At 46.2% G+C, this 20624-nt stretch overlaps 1 protein-coding gene across 6 annotated transcripts in view; it reads right to left on the bottom strand.

The window, feature by feature from the left end:
- The window catches only part of IQSEC1 (IQ motif and Sec7 domain ArfGEF 1), a 310479-nt gene that overhangs the window by 95935 nt on the left and 193920 nt on the right, over positions 1-20624 (bottom strand). The window contains exon 1 of one of the 6 annotated variants that reach the window (XM_038772892.1): positions 10948-11299. The exons of the other annotated variants lie outside the window; for them this stretch is intronic. Within the exon in view, the coding sequence (XP_038628820.1) occupies positions 10948-11012 (65 nt within the window). The 5' untranslated portion in view covers positions 11013-11299. Of the gene's footprint in view, positions 1-10947; positions 11300-20624 lie in introns of those variants that run through there. 6 annotated transcript variants of the gene reach the window in all.

Here is a 20624-nt window from a genome sequence, read left to right as displayed (position 1 = left end):
GATGCCTGAAAAGGAGGAATTAGTGGCACCCAGGTACTTGATTAAAAAATCATTGCTCTTAATCAGCATGTCTCCGGGCCAGCCATTACTCATTATCTTCCCAGGCCATCCACATTTATATCAAATGAATCAAAATAATTAGAGCTGGAATGTAAATGTCAGAGTTCTCTGTTTCCTGACAAGTGAACAGCATGTGGAAAACTCAAAAGGAAGGTTTGTGTCTTAGCAGCTGACAGTCGGCATGTTGACTTTTGTTTTGGCTCTGGGAGAGAGCTGCTTATTTGCATGGCATTCCCCTACAAGAAACAAAGTGTATCCTGATGCGTGGTTTTATTTGCTACATATAGATTCAGATCTGAGATCCTCTCTGAAAGGGTTGGGGAGTTGTAACATCTCTTGGGGAATATAGCCACATGTTGTGCTCCTCTGACAGTCAAGTGACACCCTTGGAAACCTAGAACTCTTTATTAATTCCCCACAATACTGGCTGTCTCAACTGTCTTCAAAATTGGTAAGAGTGGCAAAAAAATTGAACAGCTGGCAATCTGTAGTTCATACTTCCTCAACCCCACAGGCAAAGCAATTTCCAAGCACTCGTAACTTGTCTCTTCTTGATGGGTCATTTCAATTTTAAAAATACATGCACATATCCCAAAAGGCTGCAGTCATTTGTTGACTAAGTCTTCCATCTGTTATATTTCCTATACCACTACTCCTCACTGGCTTCCCATTCATTTTCAGCTATCAGCTGAAGTTCCCAGTCTGAAATTCTCTAATTGGGAAGGAGAAAAGAGGGATGGGTGTGTTTTCCAAACCTCCAGAACTTAATTGGGCTTGGCTTGGTGCAGCCCCAACACACCTCATTGGCTAAGGGCCCATAGCCCAAAGCATTGAGGGCAAAGCAGACGACAGTCCGGATCAACCTGGGCAAATTTGGCCCACAGAGAGCACTAATCTGGAAACAGAGAAGCAAGTACCTCCTCCTCTTTATTAAAATAGGCACTGGGGATAGAGGAACCAGATTGGCATGTCTCCATTGAGAACACCTCGATCCCATTATGGAAAAATCATGCCAATCTATGCTAATGAAAGGGGAGACTAATTCCAACAAATCAACATAGCTTCTCTCCTCCCCTCAAAGTTATTCATTCATACAATCTTAGCTGCAAAATGTTTAGTCTCCCTTTGTTTATACATGATAGTTGTACTCTAGTACACTTTTAAAATAAAAAAAAGATGGCAGAAGTAGAAAGTCAGCTGAGAATTGGGGGAGACAAAGGGGAGTTGGGCTGGCAAAGCCACAGAGCAAACTTGGATCATCAGATGTATAGCCAGGTCCCCTGCATACCTAGAAAGCAGCTAGCCCCTGAGCAGAGATGACAGTCATTGTAATTACTGAATAGCATTTCCCCCCATCCCCACAAAGAGAGGGGTATGAGCACTACCAAAATAACTTAGCCAATTGTCAGAAAGTGACAATAGTTCAGAATATCCTTTACTGAGAATTGAAGTTTGAGCCTCTTTTGGTATAAAGGACAACAAAATATCCCTGTTTGAGCTGGAGGGTTATGTCCCACCATTCAACTATTCAACTATCTTAAGGAGCAACCATTGTCAGGGTCTCATGTTTGGCCAGGGAGGTAGGAGAGGTTCCCTCAGCTAGGGCAGCAAAGGTTGCAATTGCCACTTATGAAAAAGTTAAGAAAAAAATCAATGGGGCTACCCAGCTGGCCCTATGGTACTTTTTAAGAATTTACTGTGTGCAAGCACTGTGCTCAACACTCTGGTAGAGAATAATAATAATTATGGTACTTAGTAAGCACTTACTACGTGCACTGTGCTAAGTGCTGAGGTAGATACAAGTTAATCAGGTTGGACACAGATGTGAACCCCATGTGGGGTAGGGACTAAGTAGGAGGGAGAACAGGTAATGAATCCCCATTTAGTAGATGAGGAAATGGAGGCACAGAGCAGTTAAGTGACTTGCCCAAGGCCACCCAGCAGACAAGTGGTAGAGCCGGGGTTAGAATCCAGATCCCAGGCCCGTGTTCTTTCCACTAGGCCACACTGTTTCTCAGGCCCACTGATGGGAGTGTTCAACCCAGTTAGAAAGTATCAGTCAGCTACTGTGGAAATGCCCAACAGCAGCCTCTTCTGAGGCAGTCAGGCAACTGGATGGCTACAGCAATTGGCCTCCAGTCCCCAGTCTCAACGGGGACAGTAAAGCTCCCTGCTGCTGCCTAAGCTCTACTGTGTTGGCTGCAGCAAATCAGGAGCTTTGCCAATAGTACCCAAGCAGCTGTGGCAATTGCCAAGCAAGGGCAGCAGTGGTGAAGGAGAGGGGCTGTGTCTTTGTACCTACAGGTCTTCATGGTATCCCTAGCTCTGTTCTCAATTCCCTGCCTTGACCATCCTCATTACCGTCACCCTTCTTTCCCCTTCCCTCTGCCTTTTTCTTCCACCTCTTCGCCTTCTCCTCCAACCACTCTTCCTCTTTCTCCCTCCTCCTTTTGTGAAAATCTAATTCTCTCTTTTGGACTTTCTTACCAGTTCTTTCCTTCTCCCCACCCCTACCCCTATCCACTTTGAGCTAACAAGAAGCCTGGTCACCTTTCTTAGGTGTCAATTAGAATCCCCCATTATGTTGTGAATAAGTCCTGAGATTTGTTTTATCTATGGCTGCCCCTGCTACAAAAGCATCCAATGATCACCCATTACTCTCCACCTTAAAACAGAAATTCCTGACTATTGATTTTAAGGCACTCAGTCCACTACAATCCAGTTCACCCACTTCATTCCTCTCCAGCTAACCCACTCACTGTGCCTCGTCCTGGTCTCTCCCACCACTGACCTCTTGATCATGCTGTCCCTTCTGCCTGGAACTCACAAGCCCGCAACCTTGGTGTCATCCTTGACTCCGCTCTCTCGTTCACCCCTCACATCCAAGCCGTCGCCAAAACCTGCCGGTCTCAGCTCCGCAACATTGCCAAGATCCACCCTTTCCTCTCCATCCAAACCGCTACCCTGCTCGTTCAAGCTCTCATCCTATCCTGTCTGGACTACTGTATCAGCCTCCTCTCCGATCTCCCATCCTCTTGTCTCTCCCCACTTCAATCCATACTTCACACCGCTGCCCGGATTGTCTTTGTCCAGAAACACTCTGGGCATGTTACTCCCCTCCTCAAAAATCTCCAGTGTTTACCAATCAACCTACGCATCAGGCAGAAACTCCCCACCCTCGGCTTCAAGGTTCTCCATCACCTCGCCCCCTCCTACCTCTCCTCCCTTCTCTCCTTCTACAGCCCAGCCAGCACCCTCCGCTCCTCTGCCACTAATCTCCTCACCGTGCCTCGTTCCCGCCTGTCCCGCCATCGACCCCCGGCCCATGTCATCCCCTTGGCCTGGAATGCCCTCGTTCCCCACATCCGGCAAGCTAGCTCTCTTCCTCCCTTCAAGGCCCTACTGAGAGCTCACCTCGTCCAGGAGGTCTTCTCAGACTGAGCCCCCTCCTTCCTCTCCCCCTCCCACTCCCCCCCGCCTTACCTCCTTCCCTTCCCCACAGCACCTGTATATATGTATATATGTTTGCACAGATTTATTACTCTATTTATTTATTTTACTTGTACATATTTATTCTATTTATTTTATTTTGTTAATATGTTTTGTTTTGTTCTCTGTCTCCCCCTTCTAGACTGTGAGCCCACTGTTGGGTAAGGACTGTCTCTATATGTTGCCAACTTGTACTTCCCAAGCGCTTAGTACAGTGCTCTGCACACAGTCAGTGCTCAATACGATTGATTGATTGAGTCAGCAGGCCACTGCTTGCTCCATCTTCAAAGTCTTCCTGAAATCACATCTTCCCTATCTCCCTAATCCCCCACCAATAACATGTAGTTATGCCTGTATACATTTACCTTCTCCTACCTGTAATTTTGGTGCCCATCACCCTTACTATCAATCATATTTATTGAGCGCTTACTGTGTGCAGAGCACTGTACTAAGCGCTTGGGAAGTACAAGTTGGCAACACATAGAGACGGTCCCTACCCAACAGTACTAGGTTCAGTTCCTTGAGAACACAGATTATGTTTAATAATTCTACTCCCAAGTGCTTAGCACAGTGTTCTGCACACAGTAGACACTCAATAAATATGACTGATATGAGAGAATCTTGCTGAATGGAGCTCAAGAAATACCACTGATTGACATTTTAGGCACAGCTACCAAACAAGTGGAGAGAGCAATGATTAGTAGCCAGATGGCATCAGCAATTTAGGTGCTTAGACAAAGACAAGGGCTGTATGTAGCAGCAATGTTCACAAAAACCGAAAATCCATTTAAGAAAGGAGTACATAGGAAACAATGCATCCAAAAGCAGAGATTACAACTAATAAATGTTGCATTCATAAGGGGAAAAAGGGGTCTATTACTTTATATGCAGCAAGGCAGGGAAGTGCACATTACAGCCATCATCTGATCTTCATCAATCAATCAATCAATCAGACATCACAAACTAAGCAAGAGTCCCTGAAAGCTAGTGAAAGCACTAAGCCCATGTGAAGTAGGCTCTAGACCAGTGTGACACCTGCCCAAACCTACCAGACATGGGTGCTGCACCACTGGCCTGTTGAAATAATAATAATTATGAAAGAAATTCCTCTGATGGTGCCAGACCAGTGGGTCAGACTTTTTTTAAAATGGTATTTGCTAAGTGGTTACTATGTAGCACTGTCCTAAGTGCTGGGGTAGATACAAGCTAAACAGGTTGGATACAACCCCTGTCCCACATGGGGCTCACAGTCTCAATCCCCATTGTACAGATGAGTTAACAGGCAAAAGAAGTTAAGTGACTTGCCCAAAGTCAGGCAGCAGGTAAGTGGTAGAGCCAGAATTAGAACCCAGGTCATTCTGACTCCCAGGCCTGTGTTCTATCCACTAGGCCATTCTGCTTCTCTCTTGGTCAGATGGTAAGAGTGCATTGCCTTGGCACTGGGCCACACAAACTCTATCAATTTTCTTTCAGCAGCTCACAGGTTTGGAAATGGCCATGTGAGTAGCTTCCCAAGCCAACATCAATTAATTCCTCAAGAGGAATAATGGGCCTCAGACTCATTAAATTTGTTTTTAGGGCCAGTGATAAATTACATTTAAAAACCTTTCCTCCATCCCCCACTCTTCCATGAAGCCATTTGCTCTTCCACCAAAAATATATCACTCTCCAGAGTCCATCTATTTTTTTTTTATTTAAGCTTATCAGGCTGATGTTCAGTGCATTATTATAATTCAAATGAAAAGCAAGAAAAGAAAATCTGACAAGCCATTTGCTGATAATGTGATGATGATTTGCTTTTTTAAAAAAGCAAACTGATGGATGCCTGACTCTCAGAAGTGATATCTATTCCAAGTGGAGCAAGGCAAAGCAGCATGGCCTAGTGGATGGAGCATGGGCCTGGGAGTCAGAGGATCTAGGTTCTAATCCCTGCTCTGCCACTTGTCTGCTGTGTGACCTTGGGCAAGTCACTTCACTTCTCTGTGCCTCAGTTCCCTCATCTGTAAAATGGGGATTAAGACTGGGAGCTCTATGTAGGACAGGGATTGTATCCAACCCGAATATCTTGAATCTACCCCAGCACTTAGAACAGTGCCCGGTACATAGTAAGCACTTAAATACCATAACTATTATTATTATTAATACCACAAGTATTATTATAGAGATACCCATTTTAAACCCTCCCACTCTTAAATGCTCATGGATACAAGTGGCACTATCAGCAAGCATGCACACTTTGATTCATTCAATTGTATTTATTGAGCATTTACTGTGTGCAAAGCACTGTACTAAGCACTTGGGAGAGTACAATATAACAGACAGAAAAGTCCAGACAAGTACATGCCCAGCCCTGCCCGGGACAGACTAACCCTAGCAGCTTCAGGCACTTCATCTTTACCTAATACATATTTGCTCAGCTCAAATATTGCTTGTTTTCACTTGAATGTGGAAGTCAGTGTAAATATCAAAGCAACCAGTTCATAGTGTTGGCTTCTTTATCTTACAATCCTAGTTGTGCTGGTGAGGCCTTTGAGAGGACATTTCGTTCATCCCACTGCCTCTGGACCAATCTTAATCTAAGGAGACCCAGCTGTATGGGTGCTTATTTTAAAATGTAATGGTAATTTCTCTGGGCTCACTGTTTACATACTGCCAAACCAGAAAAGTTCTAAATCCCTAAATTATTTGTTATTGTCAACAGAAGCAGGCCAGTCTGGTGATATTTTGTCAAGTGGCCAATGGGGAGCACAAGGTGTAATTCTGGCACTGTGTCAGAAATATTATACTGAAATATTCTAACACCCAAACCAGGGGAGACATGGAAGAAGGGAGTAAAGACAGAAATGGAGATATTTTACAGTTCTCTCCCCACCACCTTGCAGGGTATACTGATCTTTTAGGAGACATCAGGTGCTTTCTGAGCAATTGATTCCCTAAAAGCAGCACTACCTGGAACCTTGCTGTCTTAGAAGGCTCCTCTCACTTGCCAGAGAGCAGTGTCTGGCAGCCCTATGAAATCCAGCTGTAAAGGATGTTTAGGTACTTCAGAGAGGAGAAAGAAGATCTGGATGGGAGAAAAGCTTAGACAGTCTAACAAACAAATCCAGAGCAAAAGTAACTCCTACCTCTATATAACTGTGTAATGATACACTAAGAACTTTGAAACAGGGCAAGAGTCTAACCTTGAAAAATCCATCTGCCAAGAATTCAGCATAGAAATAACCTGTACAAAAGACGGCTACATCTTCAAATGTACCAAGGGCACCCATGGAGGTTCATTTATTCATTCAATTGTATTTATTGAGCGCTTACTGTGTGCAGAGCACTGTACTAAGCACTTGGGAAGTACAAATCGGCAACATATAGAGACGGTCCCTACCCAACAACGGGCTCACAGTCTAGAAGGGTGAGACAGACCAAAAAACAAACAAACAAGTAGACAGGTGTCAATACCATCAGAATAAATAGAATTATAGAGTAATAGAATATGTAGAATACACATCATTAATAAAATAGAGTAATATACAAATATACACATCTGCTGTGGGGAGGGGAAGGGGGAAGGACAGAGGGAGGTGGGGGGAGGGGAGGAGGAGGAGAGGAAAGAGGGGGGTGGCTCAGTCTGGGAAGGCCTCCTGAAGGAGGTGAGCTCTGAGTAGGGCTTTGAAGGGAGGAAGAGAGCAAGTTTGGTGGATGTGAGGAGGGAGGGCATTCCAGGTAGGACATGGGCCAGGGGTAGACGGCGGGACAGGTGAGAACGAGGCATAGTGAGGAGGTTAGTGGCAGAGGAGCAGTGTGTGTGGTCTGGGCTGTAGAAGGAGAGAAGGGAGGTGAGGTAGGAAGGGGTGAGGTGATGGAGAGCTTTGAAGCCGAGAGTGAGGAGTTTTTGCTTGATTTGGAGGTTGATAGGCAACCACTGGAGATTTTTGAGGAGGGGAGTGACATGCCCAGAGCATTTCTGTACAAAGATAATCTGGGCAGCAGAGTGAAGTATATACTGAAGCGGGGAGAGACAGGAGGGTGGGAGATTACAAAGGAGGCTGATGCAGTAATCCAGTAGGGATAGGATGATAGCAAGGTAGCGGTTTGGATGGAGAGGAAAGGGAGGATCTTGGTGATGTTGTGGAGGTGAGACCAGCAGGATTTGGTGATAGATTGGATGTGTGGGGTGAATGAGGGATCAGAGTCAAGGATGACACCAAGGTTGCAGGCTTGTGAGATGGGAAGGTTGATAGTGCCGTCTAGAGGTGACAGGGAAGTCAGGGAGAGACAGGGTTTGGGAGGGAAGATAAGGAGCTCAGTCTTGGACATGTTGAGTTTTAGATGGCGGGCGGACATCCAGATGGAGATGTCCTGAAGGCAGAAGGAGATACAAGCCTGGAGGGAGGGAGAGAGAACAGGGGTGTCATCAGCATAGAGATGATAGTTGAAGCTGTGGGAGCGAATGAGTTCACCAAGGGAGCGAATGAGGTCACCAAAGGAGTAAGTATAGATGGAGAACAGAAGGGGACTGAGAACTGACCCTCGAGGAACCCCTACAGTAAGGGGATGGGAGGGGGAGGAGGAGGAGCCCGCAAAGGAGACTGAGAATGAACAGCCAGAGGGGTAAGAGGAGAACCAGGAGAGGACAGAGTCTGTGAAGCCAAGGTTGGATAGCATGTTGAGGAGAAGGGAATGGTCCAGTGTCGAAGGCAGCTGAGAGGTCGAGGAGGATTAGGATAGAGTAGGAGCCATTGGATTTGGCAAGAAGGAGGTCATTGGTGACCTTTGAGAGGGTAGTTTCGGTGGAGTATAGGGGATGGAATCCAGATTGGAGGGGGTCAAGGAGAGAGTTGGAGTTGAGGAACTCGAGGCAGCGAGTGTAGATGACTCATTCTAGGAGTTTGGAAAGGAAGGGTAGGAGGGAGATAGGGCGATAACTAGCAGGGACAGTGGGGTCAAGAGAGGGTTTTTTATGATGGGGGAGATGTGGGAATGTTTGTAGGCAGAGGGGAAGGAACCAGAGGAGAGTTAGCAGTTGAAGATGGCAGTTAAGGAGGGGAGGAGAAGCAGCATGGCTCAGTGGAAAGAGCACGGGCTTTGGAGTCAGAGTTCATGGGTTCAAATCCCGGCTCTACCAATTGTCAGCTGTGTGACTTTGGGCAAGTCACTTAACTTCTCTGTGCCCCAGTTCCCTCATCTGTAAAATGGGGGTTAAGACTGTGAGCCCACCGTGGGACAACCTGATCACCTTGTAACCTTCCCAGTGCTTAGAACAGTGCTTTGCACATAGTAAGTGCTTAATAAATGCCATAAAAAAAAGAGGAGGGAAGGGGCAAGAGTTTTCATAAAATGAGAGGGAATGCCATCCAAAGCACAGGTGGATAGGGTGGCACTTGAGAGGAGGGAGGAGATCTCATCTGAAGATACTGCTGGGAAGAATGGGAAAGTAGCGGAGAGGGTTGAGAGGGGGGTGGAGGGGATGGAGAAGGGGGAGGGGTGACTTTGGAGAGCTCAGACCTGATGGTGTTAATTTTACTAATGAAGTAGGTGGCCAGATCATTGGAGGTGAGGGATAACCAGTTACTCTCCACCTCATGTAAGAACGGAGCAAAAGGAAACAGGCTTTAAGTACAGTAAAAGGGACTGTATAGGAAAGATATCAGGAGGCTTGCTGGCAGGGAGGGATGTTTAGCATGCATTATAAGACCCAATTTAATGATGGGTAACAATGGGGGGGGGGAGCTGGGATGGAGATTGCCGGAGAGTAAGTCAGAGAGGTGGCCCAAAAAATTTTGTGAGGAAGTACAGGAAGGCTTATCTTTGCTCTGCACACAGTAAGCGCTCAATAAATACGATTGATGATGGATGAGCCCAGTCACCTTGCCAATCTTCTCCAAAAGTTCCCTAAGAGCCAACTCTGTCTCTTTGTAGGGGGTGGCAGAATAGATGTCAATTGGTCAGACTCCTAATTTATGCACAAGAAGTAACCTAATAATAACTGGGGGGGGTGGGGGGGTGGAGGAGAGAAGTATTGAACAGGTGACAGAGGGAGATTGTGGGATCTTCTAGAAGAATCTTCATTCACTGAACCGTATTTATTGCGCACTGTGCTAAGCACTCGGGAGAGTAGAATACAGCAATAAACAGACACATTCCTTGCCCACAACGAGCTTTTAGTGTCTCTTGGGATGGTGTAGGTATGATCCCACCTGGACTATGCTTCTCTGTCCCAATGCCAAGCATGTGTGTTTTGGAGAAGAAAGCAGTAATGGGGCAGAAAAAGTTATCATGATAGGGCTAAATAATTGTGATAGTAGGCCCTTTTCCCAGTGGGCTTAGTCATTACCTAATCTAAACCCATCACCAGTCATTCAAATGTAAACTCCCTGAGGGCAGGGTTGTCTATTAACTCTTTTGGACTCTCCCAGCCTTTAGGACAGTGCTCTGCACAGAATAAGCACTCAAATATTTTTGAATAATTTAAGCTTCTAAAAGATGGACCTTTAACAGTGTCATCTCTTACCATTCTCCCTCCCTGCCAAATCCAAGTATAGTCCTGGCTAAAATACGCAGCATTCCCAAGAAAAAAAGTCAGCCTTGGGGCTACAAGATGACAGGATGTAAAAAATTAACTTGCAGCTCTAATCTACATTTGCCAACTTTTCAGAAGAGAGCAGAGTCACCAGCAAAGGATTCAGGGCCCCAGCCTTCAATGCTGTCTTGGGCAGGAGGTGAAATACACACTGGAACCCAGTTAGTGAGCAACTGGGATTGGATGGTAAAGGCAGAAGGGAGGAGCGTGGGCAGAGTTTCACACTGGAGCAGTTGGTCATACTTTTAAAAGATGATCTATGGAATAGCTAGCTCGGGAAGTGCTTCTCCCACCCTGCTCAGCACCAAGCTCTTACCCCACCGATTTCTTCTTCAGAGTCCTTACAAGGAGGTTGGGTGTGTAGGGGTCCAAGAGACAGTGACAGGGTGTTAGGGGAAAATGAGGTACACAATAACCTGGTGCCCAGCACACTGAGTTCTCAAATAAGAACAATACTCACCACCTACACTCAAAAAGACACCCAAGCACACTCACGGGACATCCCATTCAAATACACTGGAAACTCACTACTACTAATTCACATGCACACTCACTTTGAATACTCTAATATATAGATGCTCCCATTAAGACAACCAGCTCCTCTCCTATTCATCTCCCACAGACATGCACACTCATACCCCAACCCGAGAATTGCAAGGAGCGAAAATTTAGTCAAGAAGAGAGGGTGAAGAAGGGAGCAGAAAATCCAGATCAGAGGAGAAGACCTCCCCACACACTTTCCCCACACCTAGAGATCCTTTTGACCCTCCCTATACCACCAGTCCTCATCTGCTTTCTTAGGTCCTTCCCACCCTCCGCCTTACCAGCTGTCAAGCTCCAGTTCCAGCAGAGACTGGGTCCTCTCGGAGTTGCAGTGGAGGCACCACATGGTTAGGCCGGCGGAGAGGGGGGTGGTGAAGCAGCCTAAGACACCCCCCACCCCCCTTTACCCTGGTTCGATTCGACCCGGACACTCCAAGCACTTCCCTGGGGACAGTTACAGCAGCTGCCACCTCCCGGGCTTCAGTGCAGCCTGCCTTGGGCTACAGCCTCTGCCTGCAAATCCCCGTCCCCTGGAGACACACACACACGCCCACCCGCACCAATTGTTCGCCCTCCCCTTTCCCCAGATGCACAATCAGGGAGGGGTCTCCGCCGGTGCTCCAACTCCGATACAAGCGGCAGCGGCTGCGGTGGCTACGAGGCTGGAGCAAGGCAAGCGCCGGGCACCGAGGAATGTGACAGGGGGGCAGCGGGGAGGGGAGACGAGACGACGACGACGAGGCGGAGGCGGCGGCGGCGGCGGCAGTAAACGCCTCCCCCTTCCCTGGCTCCCTCCCGGTCCCCACGCTATAAATAGACTCATTCAGGCCCGGGGGAAGGATGCAGAGGTTCCCCCCGCCCCCGTCCCTCACCCCAAAGCAAAGAACCGCCAGTAGCGGCAGCTGTGCCAAAGGGTGGAAGATGGAAAGTCAGGGGGTGAGGGACGGAGAGAGAAAGAGTAGGGGGTTGCCTCCAAGACTCCCCCTTCCCACTAACAGGGTGGTAGCCCTGGGGCAGAAAGGGATGGGATCCGAAACCTCCCTCCCCTTTCTCCGGGAACCAGGATGTTGGGAAACTGGAATTCCATGACAAATCAGGAAAGAGGAGAGGGGGACACTTTCCAAGAGCTAGTGACGTCCTCCTGGATTATATTCCCCTCTCCCCAGATCTGTTTTTGCCAGCTGTCTGGATCCTCATCCTTAACAAAAATCAGTCCAAGGAGCCCGTCTCCCTTGGAATTACACCCTCAGTCAGACTCTCAGATTCCTCTGGGGTTCACATTTTACAGACTTTGGTGGGCGGGGGGGGGGGGGGGGGGGGGCAGAAGGGACATGTGGCAGAGAGGTACATAAATCCTCTCTACCTCACTAAAAAAAAAAAAGGCTCTCACTCAATAGGGCAAGTGTAGGGGCAAACTGCACCCTTTGGGCAAGGGTGAGGTGACTGGCCTAATATAGTGAATAGCCCTTGGAACATCCCATAGCCTCCCCCACTAAATGAATACACTCCTCTCATTTTCTTCTAATACCACTGGTCCTTGAAAGATAGCCAAGATGTTCATTGGCAGGGTGGAAGTTGGTTTAAATGAATAGCAATGATGTGAGCAGTAAATAGTAAGTCACTAAATTCTGTGGTTTCTTCTGTTGCCACTATTCATGGCCTCTCATTTAATTATCCACGGCCTGACCAGAGAAAGATCCTTGCAGGGTTTCGACTGGGAGTTGGGTTAGAGGGGAGAAAAGAGGTATAACATACATGGCATTCCTTTTGACATCCATATATCAATAGTCCCTAATTATGAATCCTACCCCACAACTCTATCCACATAGGAACTAGGGTATGTGGCAAGCCCTTTGTGGGCAGGGATTGTCTCTATTGTACTTTCCAAGCACTTAGTACAGTGCTCTGCACACAGTAAGCACTCAATATAGTTGAATGAATGAGTCCATGGGAAAGGAGAGGGACAAACAATAATAATAATAATAACTATGGCATTTAAGTGCTTACTAGGTGCAAATGTATTAAGGGCTGGTAATGGTATTTGTTAAGCATGTAACTATGTTCCAGGCATTGTACTAAGCACTTAGGTGGATACAAGTAAATTGGGTTGGACACAGTCCATCCCATGTGAAGCTCACAATCTCAATCCCCATTTTACAGATGAAGTAACTGAGGCCCAGAGAAATGAAGTGACTTGCCCAAGGCCACACAGCAGACAAATGGCAGAGTCAGGATTAGAACCCATGACCTTCTGACTCTCAGGCCCATGCTCTATCCACTATGCCATGCTGCAAGATCACAGGAGTGGGTGACACTAGTTTTCCCTGCTGACAGTTCTTTCTTGCAAAAGTGGGCTTCTGGGCCAAAGTGGCAGAAGTAACTAGGCAGGGCCCTGAGTCTGAGGCCGAAACCCTGCTGCTTTGAGGTGTGGGCCTACTGTTGTAGGTTAAGGACAAACACAATGGGTAAGAGGTTGAAAAGGGTGGATAAAGAAAATATTTTTAGTTCATTTCTGCTCAGAGGCCGGTCTAATAACCCCCACCATATGGTGAACTCCCACCATACACCCAGGACCAGCAGTGGAGGAGGAGCGTGGTCTAGAAACAGCATGGCATAGTGGATAGAGCATGCACCTGGGAGTCAGGTCATGGATTCTAATCCTGACTCTGCCACTTGTCTGCTGTGTGACCTTGGGCAAAGTCACCTAACTTCTCTGTGCCTCAGTTACCTCATCTGTAAAATGAGGATAGAGACTGTGATCCCCACGTGGAACAGGGACTGTGTCCAATCCAATTTGCTTGTATCCATCCCAGAACTTAGTACAGTGCCTGGCGCATAGTAAGTGCTTAAATACCATAATTATTATGGACCTGGGTTCTAATCCCAGCTCTACCACTTGCCTGCTGGTTGACATTGGGCAAGTTATTTCACTTCTCTGTGCTCCAGTTCTCATCTGCAAAATGGGGATTCAATACCTGTTCTTCCTCCTACTTGACTGTGAGCCCCATATGGGACAGAGACTGTATCCAGCCTAATTAACTTGTATCTACCCCGGGGCTTAGAACACTGTTTGACACATCATTTCTTGTCCTATGCCATTGAGTCATCTCTGACCCATAGCATGCCATGGACACATCTCTCCCAGAACGCCCCACCTCTATCTGCAATCATTCTGGTAGTGAGTGTATCCATAGAGTTTTCTTGATAAAAATACAGAAGCAGTTAACCATTGCCTCCTTCTGCACAGTAAACTTGAGTCTCTGCCCTCAACTCTGTCCCATGTGGCTGCTGCCCAGCAAAGGTGAGTTTTGACTTGTAGCAGGTTGCCTTCCACTCACTAGCCAGTGCCCAAGCTAGAAATGGGATGGATGTGCCTCTGCTGGATTTTCCCTACCATAGTCGAGACTGGTAATAATAATAATAATAATAATAATGATGGCATTTGTTAAGTGGTAGAGTACTGGAAACTCTCTAGGTGTGACCTTGAGAGGGGAGTTGGACACATAGTAAGTGCTTAAATACTAAAGACCTGAAGAGGAAGGCAGTGACAGGATGGATGTGATGGAAGTATGTGTGGCATAACAATCCTCATTCAAGGATACTTAAAGGAAGATCTACACCTCAGGGACTTATCTTTTTTAAGTTAACATTGAATCTTACTGTTTTGGGGCCAATAAGTGTTGGAATCAAGCTGCCTGGGAGAATGTTGCAGGAAGTGACTCAAGGACAGAGGACATCACAATTTGCACTTAGGGAGCTTTCATCTAGAGGGACTCAAAAAAGTCTTTTCAAATGAACATTATTCATGCTGCTGATGGGGAAATTGGGGCATGGAGAAAGGGTGGGGGCCTTAGGCACATTTAGGAACAGAACCCAGGTCTCTGTACAGTTCTAACCAATCAGACCTTATTCACAGCAGGACTGTCAAACAAGGGGTGCTTTGTTAATGATGATCCCAAATAAACGGGGGTGTGCTGGGTCCAGATAGACTTTAAAAAAAAACCTCTTTAGATTCTTAAAGGACTTTCCCTGCTTCATGGTAAAAAAAATCAAACTACCTATTAGTTATTTCTTCTAACAGTGGGTGCACGCGTCTGGTTCAAATTCAACAGCCTAAGGAGTACCTAATAAAAAATACCCAGCCACTCCCAGTGTCTGCCTTGGAGAAAATGGACCTGAAATGGTCTGGTGGCATGGAAAAACTTGTAGAGCAACCTGAAATAGTCAGCCTAAAAATAGACATATAATGTACCAGAGAGGGGACTCCCCAAAACCCAGCTGGTCTTGCTTCACAGCCTTAAACTGAGCAGCTTCATAATACTTATTCCAGAAAAATTCCAGGAACTCCTTCCATGCAAATGGTCATGGCATTAGGACTGATTTTGGCAATGTTGTAAGTACTGGGATTTGGAACAAAAGAATTGAATTTCCCTGTTACCACTCAGGACTCTAGAAGAACAGGCCACCACAAACTGAAAGTTACTTAATTTTCTTTTCAGACAGAACATACTTTTTTTTTTGAAAAAAGGTATTTGTTAAGCATTTACTATGTTCCAGGCACTGTACTAAGTGTTGGGGTAGGTACAAGATAATCAAGTTGGATATAGTCCCTGTCCCACATAAGGCTCATGGTCTTAATTCTCATTTTACAGATGAGGTAACTGAGGCACAGAGAAGTAAAGTGACTTACCCAAGGTCACACAACAGACAAGTGGCGGAGTTGGAATTAGAACCCAGGTCCTCTGACTTTCAAGCCCGTGTTCTTTCAACTAGGCCACATTCCTCTCACTCCTTCAACTCCTAAGTGAATAATGCAACACTCCATAGGAGGAGGATATGGGCTCTATCATGAGACTAGAACACCTGGACACCTGATTTTCCATTGATCTGATCAGATTTGCTAGATAAAATCCTCACTGAATGAGACTGAAACCTCACCCCCACCTAACTCTTCTTCAGCCACATTAGGCATTACATAATTACATATGGAACAATTGGTGCTATGGGTTGGGCTATCACCATCAGAGCTCTCAGCTCCCAAGAAATTCTCTCTAATCTTCAGAGACTTTATGAGAGAGCATATTCCCCAGGATAGGCATCTGATTAATCAACTTTTTAGGTTTTTTTTTTATTTATCCTATTATCCCTGTGAATAGGGAGGGGTGGAGCTCATCCATATTTTAGATTGGGAAACTAGGATAGACATTTATTACTAACAATAAGTAACATTAGTAATATTATTACTAATAATAAATATTAAGCACTTACTGTGTATCAGTCACTGTGCTAAGCATGGGGTAGATACAAGATAATCCGACTGGACCCACAGTCTCTGTCCCATGTGGGTTTCAGAGTCTCAGAGAACAACAAGCAGTGCATCCCTATTTTAAAAATTAGGGAACTGAAACACAGTGAGGTTAAGATACTTTCCCAAAGTCTCTCACAGCAGGCAAGTGGCAGATCTGGGTCTAGAACTTGAATCTGTCTCCCAGGCCCATTCTCTTTCCAGCAGACCACACTGCCTTTGAACCTTGCTCCAACATTGATTAAACAATAGCCAGGTGCCTTCAGAAATACTATTGTGATCTTCAAAAGGCTTCTTTTTCAAATGACCCGGGTGAGAACAACTGCAGGGAGAGGGGGGAAAAGAAGGGCCTGGGAAGACTACACCCACAGACATTTGTGGATATTAATATTTAGCTGTTGCTGAACTTCATCATTAAAGCATGGAGGTGGGAGGAAGAAGTGGAAAAAAGAAGGGAAATGTCTCTTCTTTCCATTTGCATAATTTAAGTGAGTAGACACACTCATGAAAATATTTAAAAGCTTTCTGACAAACCAAGCCCCACCTCCTCAGATTTTATTCCTTTTTCACTGGCAAACATTCCCAGCTATTTCTCCAAGATTTTTATCAGTGTAATTCAAACATTTCCAGACTATAGAATCAGAAGCAGGATATGGGGTGGGGCAAGCCTGGACTTTAACATGGTGGGGAATTTCCTAGATTTTCAGGAGACTCCCTCCTCCCACCCTTTGTTGTTCAGACATGTGAAATGGGTCTACGATTAAAGGTTGGCATGCTATCAGAAAGACAGTCTTTCACAGAAATGCCATTCACTGTTCACATTGTGTCTGTCCCCAATACAGTAAAACCTCATTAAACTGCAAACTGAGGGACAAAATAAAAAAAAAGGCTGAATTAACTAGCTTCAGATTTATTTAAAAACAAGGGGAAACATAATCAGCTGGGAAACAGCAGTTGCTTCAAATTTACATGCAGTTTTGCATAAGCCTATTCAAACTTAATGAGGTTTTCCTGAATAAACGTTATTCAAAGAATGAGAGCCAGAAGGGACCCTGATAGGTGATCTGATCCCATCAATCACTGCTCCAAGTCTAGCTAGGTTAGGGTGGAGGGACACCAGTAGCATGAGGCCCCTACCAGTCCTCTTTACCACTGGAATCCCAAGGGCTGCAGCCTGAGAAAAGAAGCTGACCGGCCCTGACGTCATCAGTCCCAGCTCTGCCAATTGCTTGTTGTGTGACCTTGGGCAAGTCACTCCCCATTGTGTATCACTGGTTGAAAAAGTACTTCTATTCTAGTGTCCTCTTTAGCTGAGAGAGGCAGGCTAGGTGGAAGCAGGGCACAGCTGAGAGATAAAGCATAGCGAACTAAAACAAGTTACCAGAACAGAGCCAACTCTACAGCCAACAATCTCTCCTGTTGAACAGTCCCAACAGCTATAAGCAAATACGTTATCCTCATTGTCTCCAGTCACTATGGGCTAGATGACTGCCTAGTCTTTTCCTAATGATCTCCCAGGATGAAGATTCCTCACCCTCCTTTGGTATCCTGATTTTCTATTCAATCACCTTTACATTTCGTTGTTGCATTGTATTTTCCCAAACACTTAGTGCTCTGCAAATAGCAAGTGCTCAATAAACAGGATTAAATGAATTGAAATCTCTTGCTGCTATTCAAGCCAATTAGTGGGTTCAGTCCCCTGTCAACATTGAAAACCTCTGCTCATAAAACCCCTTCTTAGCCTATACTCAGGGAGTGGGTAGAACAGTGCTGGGGAGGGAGAGCATCCTGCTGTCTTTTTTAAGTGCTGGATAACAATCAATGGTATTAAAATGCTTACAGAATGCAGGGCACTGTACACATTCCCTGCCCATAATGAGTTGAGGACTTGAAGGCATCAGTTGACCAGTTGCTTGACAACAGCTAAAATTACACTTTCCTCCACACCCCTAAATTATTTTGACCCTTTGGAGAGAACTCAACACTTGTGACTCAGTTTCCATTCCCTCCAATTAAATGCCTATCTGCTTTAGTTTCTGATCCCTGTCCACTCCCAATTGGCAAAGATTCCAGATGTGGTGCCCGGAAACCTAAATTTAGTTTGAATAGGAAGTGTTCTTATTCTTGGTGAGATGTACTATACTCCAAGTTCCATTCACAAATCACTTTCTTTCTACAGGCTAATGCAACCTGTATGCTGAAATCAGTTACTTTTCTTATCCGTGCCTCTTCCAGGCTGTTTTCAACAACCTTCTTTGGGAACAATACATGAAAATTAACAGAATGAAAAATTCAGACCAAGGAAAAAGTCCCTGTACTTTATAAGCCTCCTTAAGTCTATTCACTCATTGGAAATGTTGAGAGCAACTCCAATAATGCAGGTGCAAGAAAGAGGCCCAAAGATTCACATATCTAGTCGTGTTTCTTTCCCAGCCAGAGTGTTCTACAGGGTATCTGCACCATTCAGGAAGGGAATCGAATATCAATTTACATGCATATTTGTCAGATACCCAAACAGACTTCTTTTTAACCCAACTGAATGAGCCAAATTAAAAAAACTTCTTTTCAAAATAAAAGGAGAAAGAAAACCCCCAAATCTTGACACAATTCTGCCTTTCTACTCTGTACATGGTCAGTGCAAGGCTGTGAGCTGTACCTTAGCAGCAAATGCTGCAGTCTCTGCAGAGCTGTGCTGAAAACAGAACAACTGAGAGAAGCAGTAATTAACACCTCCCCCCCCCCCCAGAGAATCGTCATCGCAACAATATGGCGAACAACCCATGGATAGATGAGTCTCACTGCCCACCAACTGGAATGAGAAACTATATAAATGAAGAGTCCAGGGTTGAGGGATGGCTTTGTAAAGAAATGATCTGGGCTGGTGGGGAAAAGAGACAACCAGACAGACACACAAATTGATGCCCAATACTCTCCTGTTCAGAGATGTGAGTTTAGGATAGCTTGCTTTCTCCTCTGCAGCTACAAGTGACATCATCTTCTCAGAAAAGAGCTCCTCCCCAGTTAGCTGTCACCTGCTGGGTCTTCTGCAAGAGCAACATGAACTCTCCTTCCCCCAACTCCGACCCCACAGAAGGAGTCCTAAAAACTGAGTTTATGAAGAAGAGCTTTGATGAGTGCAGGCTGAGATGTACTGGGTAAGGGAGATGAAATGAACAGTCACAAGCATTCAGCTCAAGGCAACAGAGGTGTAAGAGCAGAGCAAACAAGCTACAACTTTGTGATGCAGAAAAGAGAAAGCCAAAGCCATTATGGATAACATATGTCTAGGCATAAGGTATGATTGCACAACCAGAATCTTGCCTTAACATACTTCATTAACCTAAGAGTACTGGCAAGACTATAGGAAGTTTGAGAGAATGACTTAAAGGAAAAAAATTAAATTGATTAAAATAATGTGGTACAGCAGATACACATAGGAGAGGTGGCAGTGAGGCTCAAGGTAGAACCAGAGGTGGGGGGGAGAGCGAGAGAACGATGGAGAGAGAAAGAGGGAGAGAGAAAGAAAGAAAGAAAAAGAGAGAGAAAGAGAAAGAGGGGAAGAGGGAAAGAAGGAGAGGGAGAGAAAGAGAAAGGGAGAAAGAGAGAGAGAAGAGAAAGAGAGAAAGAGAAAGAGAGAAAGAGAAAGAGGGAGAGAGAAAGAGGGAGAGAGAAAGAGAAAGAGAAAGAGAGAAAGAGGGAGAGAAAGAGAAAGAGAGAGAAAGAAAAAGAAAGAAAAAGAGAAAGAAAGAGAGAGAAAGACAGAGAGGGGGGAGAGTGAAAGAGAGGGGGAGAGTGACACGGGGGAGCAAGAAAAAGGGGGGAGAGAAAGAGAGGAGAGTGGGAAAAAGATGGGGAGGGTGAGCAAAAGAGAGGGGGGCAAGAGAAAGAGAGGGGGCGAGAGAAAGAGGGGGGTGAGAGAGACAGGGGGAGAGAGAGGGGGAGGGGGGGAGAGAGGGGGGAGAGAGAGAGAGGGGAGAGAGAGGGGGAGAGAGAAAGAGGGGGGAGAGAGAAAGAGAGGGGGGAGAAAGAAAGAGAAGAGAAAGAGAGAAAGAGAAAGAGAGAAAGAGAAAGAGGGAGAGAGAAAGAGAGAGGGGGAGAGGGAAAGAGAGGGGGGAGAGGGAAAGAGAGAGGGGGAGAGGGAAAGAGAGAGGGGGAGAGGGAAAGAGAGGGGGAGAGGGAAAGAGAGGGGGAGAGGGAAAGAGGGGGGGAGAGGGAAAGAGAGGGGGGAGAGGGAAAGAGAGAGGGGAGAGGGAAAGAGAGAGGGGAGAGGGAAAGAGAGAGGGGAGAGGGAAAGAGAGAGGGGAGAGGGAGAGAGAGGGGAGAGGGAGAGAGGGGGGAGAGGGAAAGAGGGGGGAGAGGGAAAGAGAGGGGGGAGAGGGAAAGAGGGGGGAGAGGGAAAGAGGGGGGAGAGGGAAAGAGAGGGGGGAGAGGGAAAGAGGGGGGAGAGGGAAAGAGAGGGGGGAGAGGGAAAGAGAGAGGGGGGAGAGAGGGAAGGGGGGGGAGAGAGGGAAGGGGGGGGAGAGGGAAAGAGGGGGGGAGAGGGAAAGAGAGGGGGGAGGGGGAAAGGGGGGAGAGGGAAAGAGAGGGGGGAGAGGGAAAGAGGGGGGGAGAGGGAAAGAGAGGGGGAGAGGGAAAGGGGGGGAGATGGAAAGA

Source organism: Tachyglossus aculeatus, chromosome X1, assembly GCF_015852505.1.
Source record: "Tachyglossus aculeatus isolate mTacAcu1 chromosome X1, mTacAcu1.pri, whole genome shotgun sequence".
NCBI classification, from domain to species: Eukaryota; Metazoa; Chordata; class Mammalia; order Monotremata; family Tachyglossidae; genus Tachyglossus; species Tachyglossus aculeatus.
Note: the sequence above shows the minus strand (reverse complement) of the source record. Positions and strands in the feature narration are given on the sequence as shown.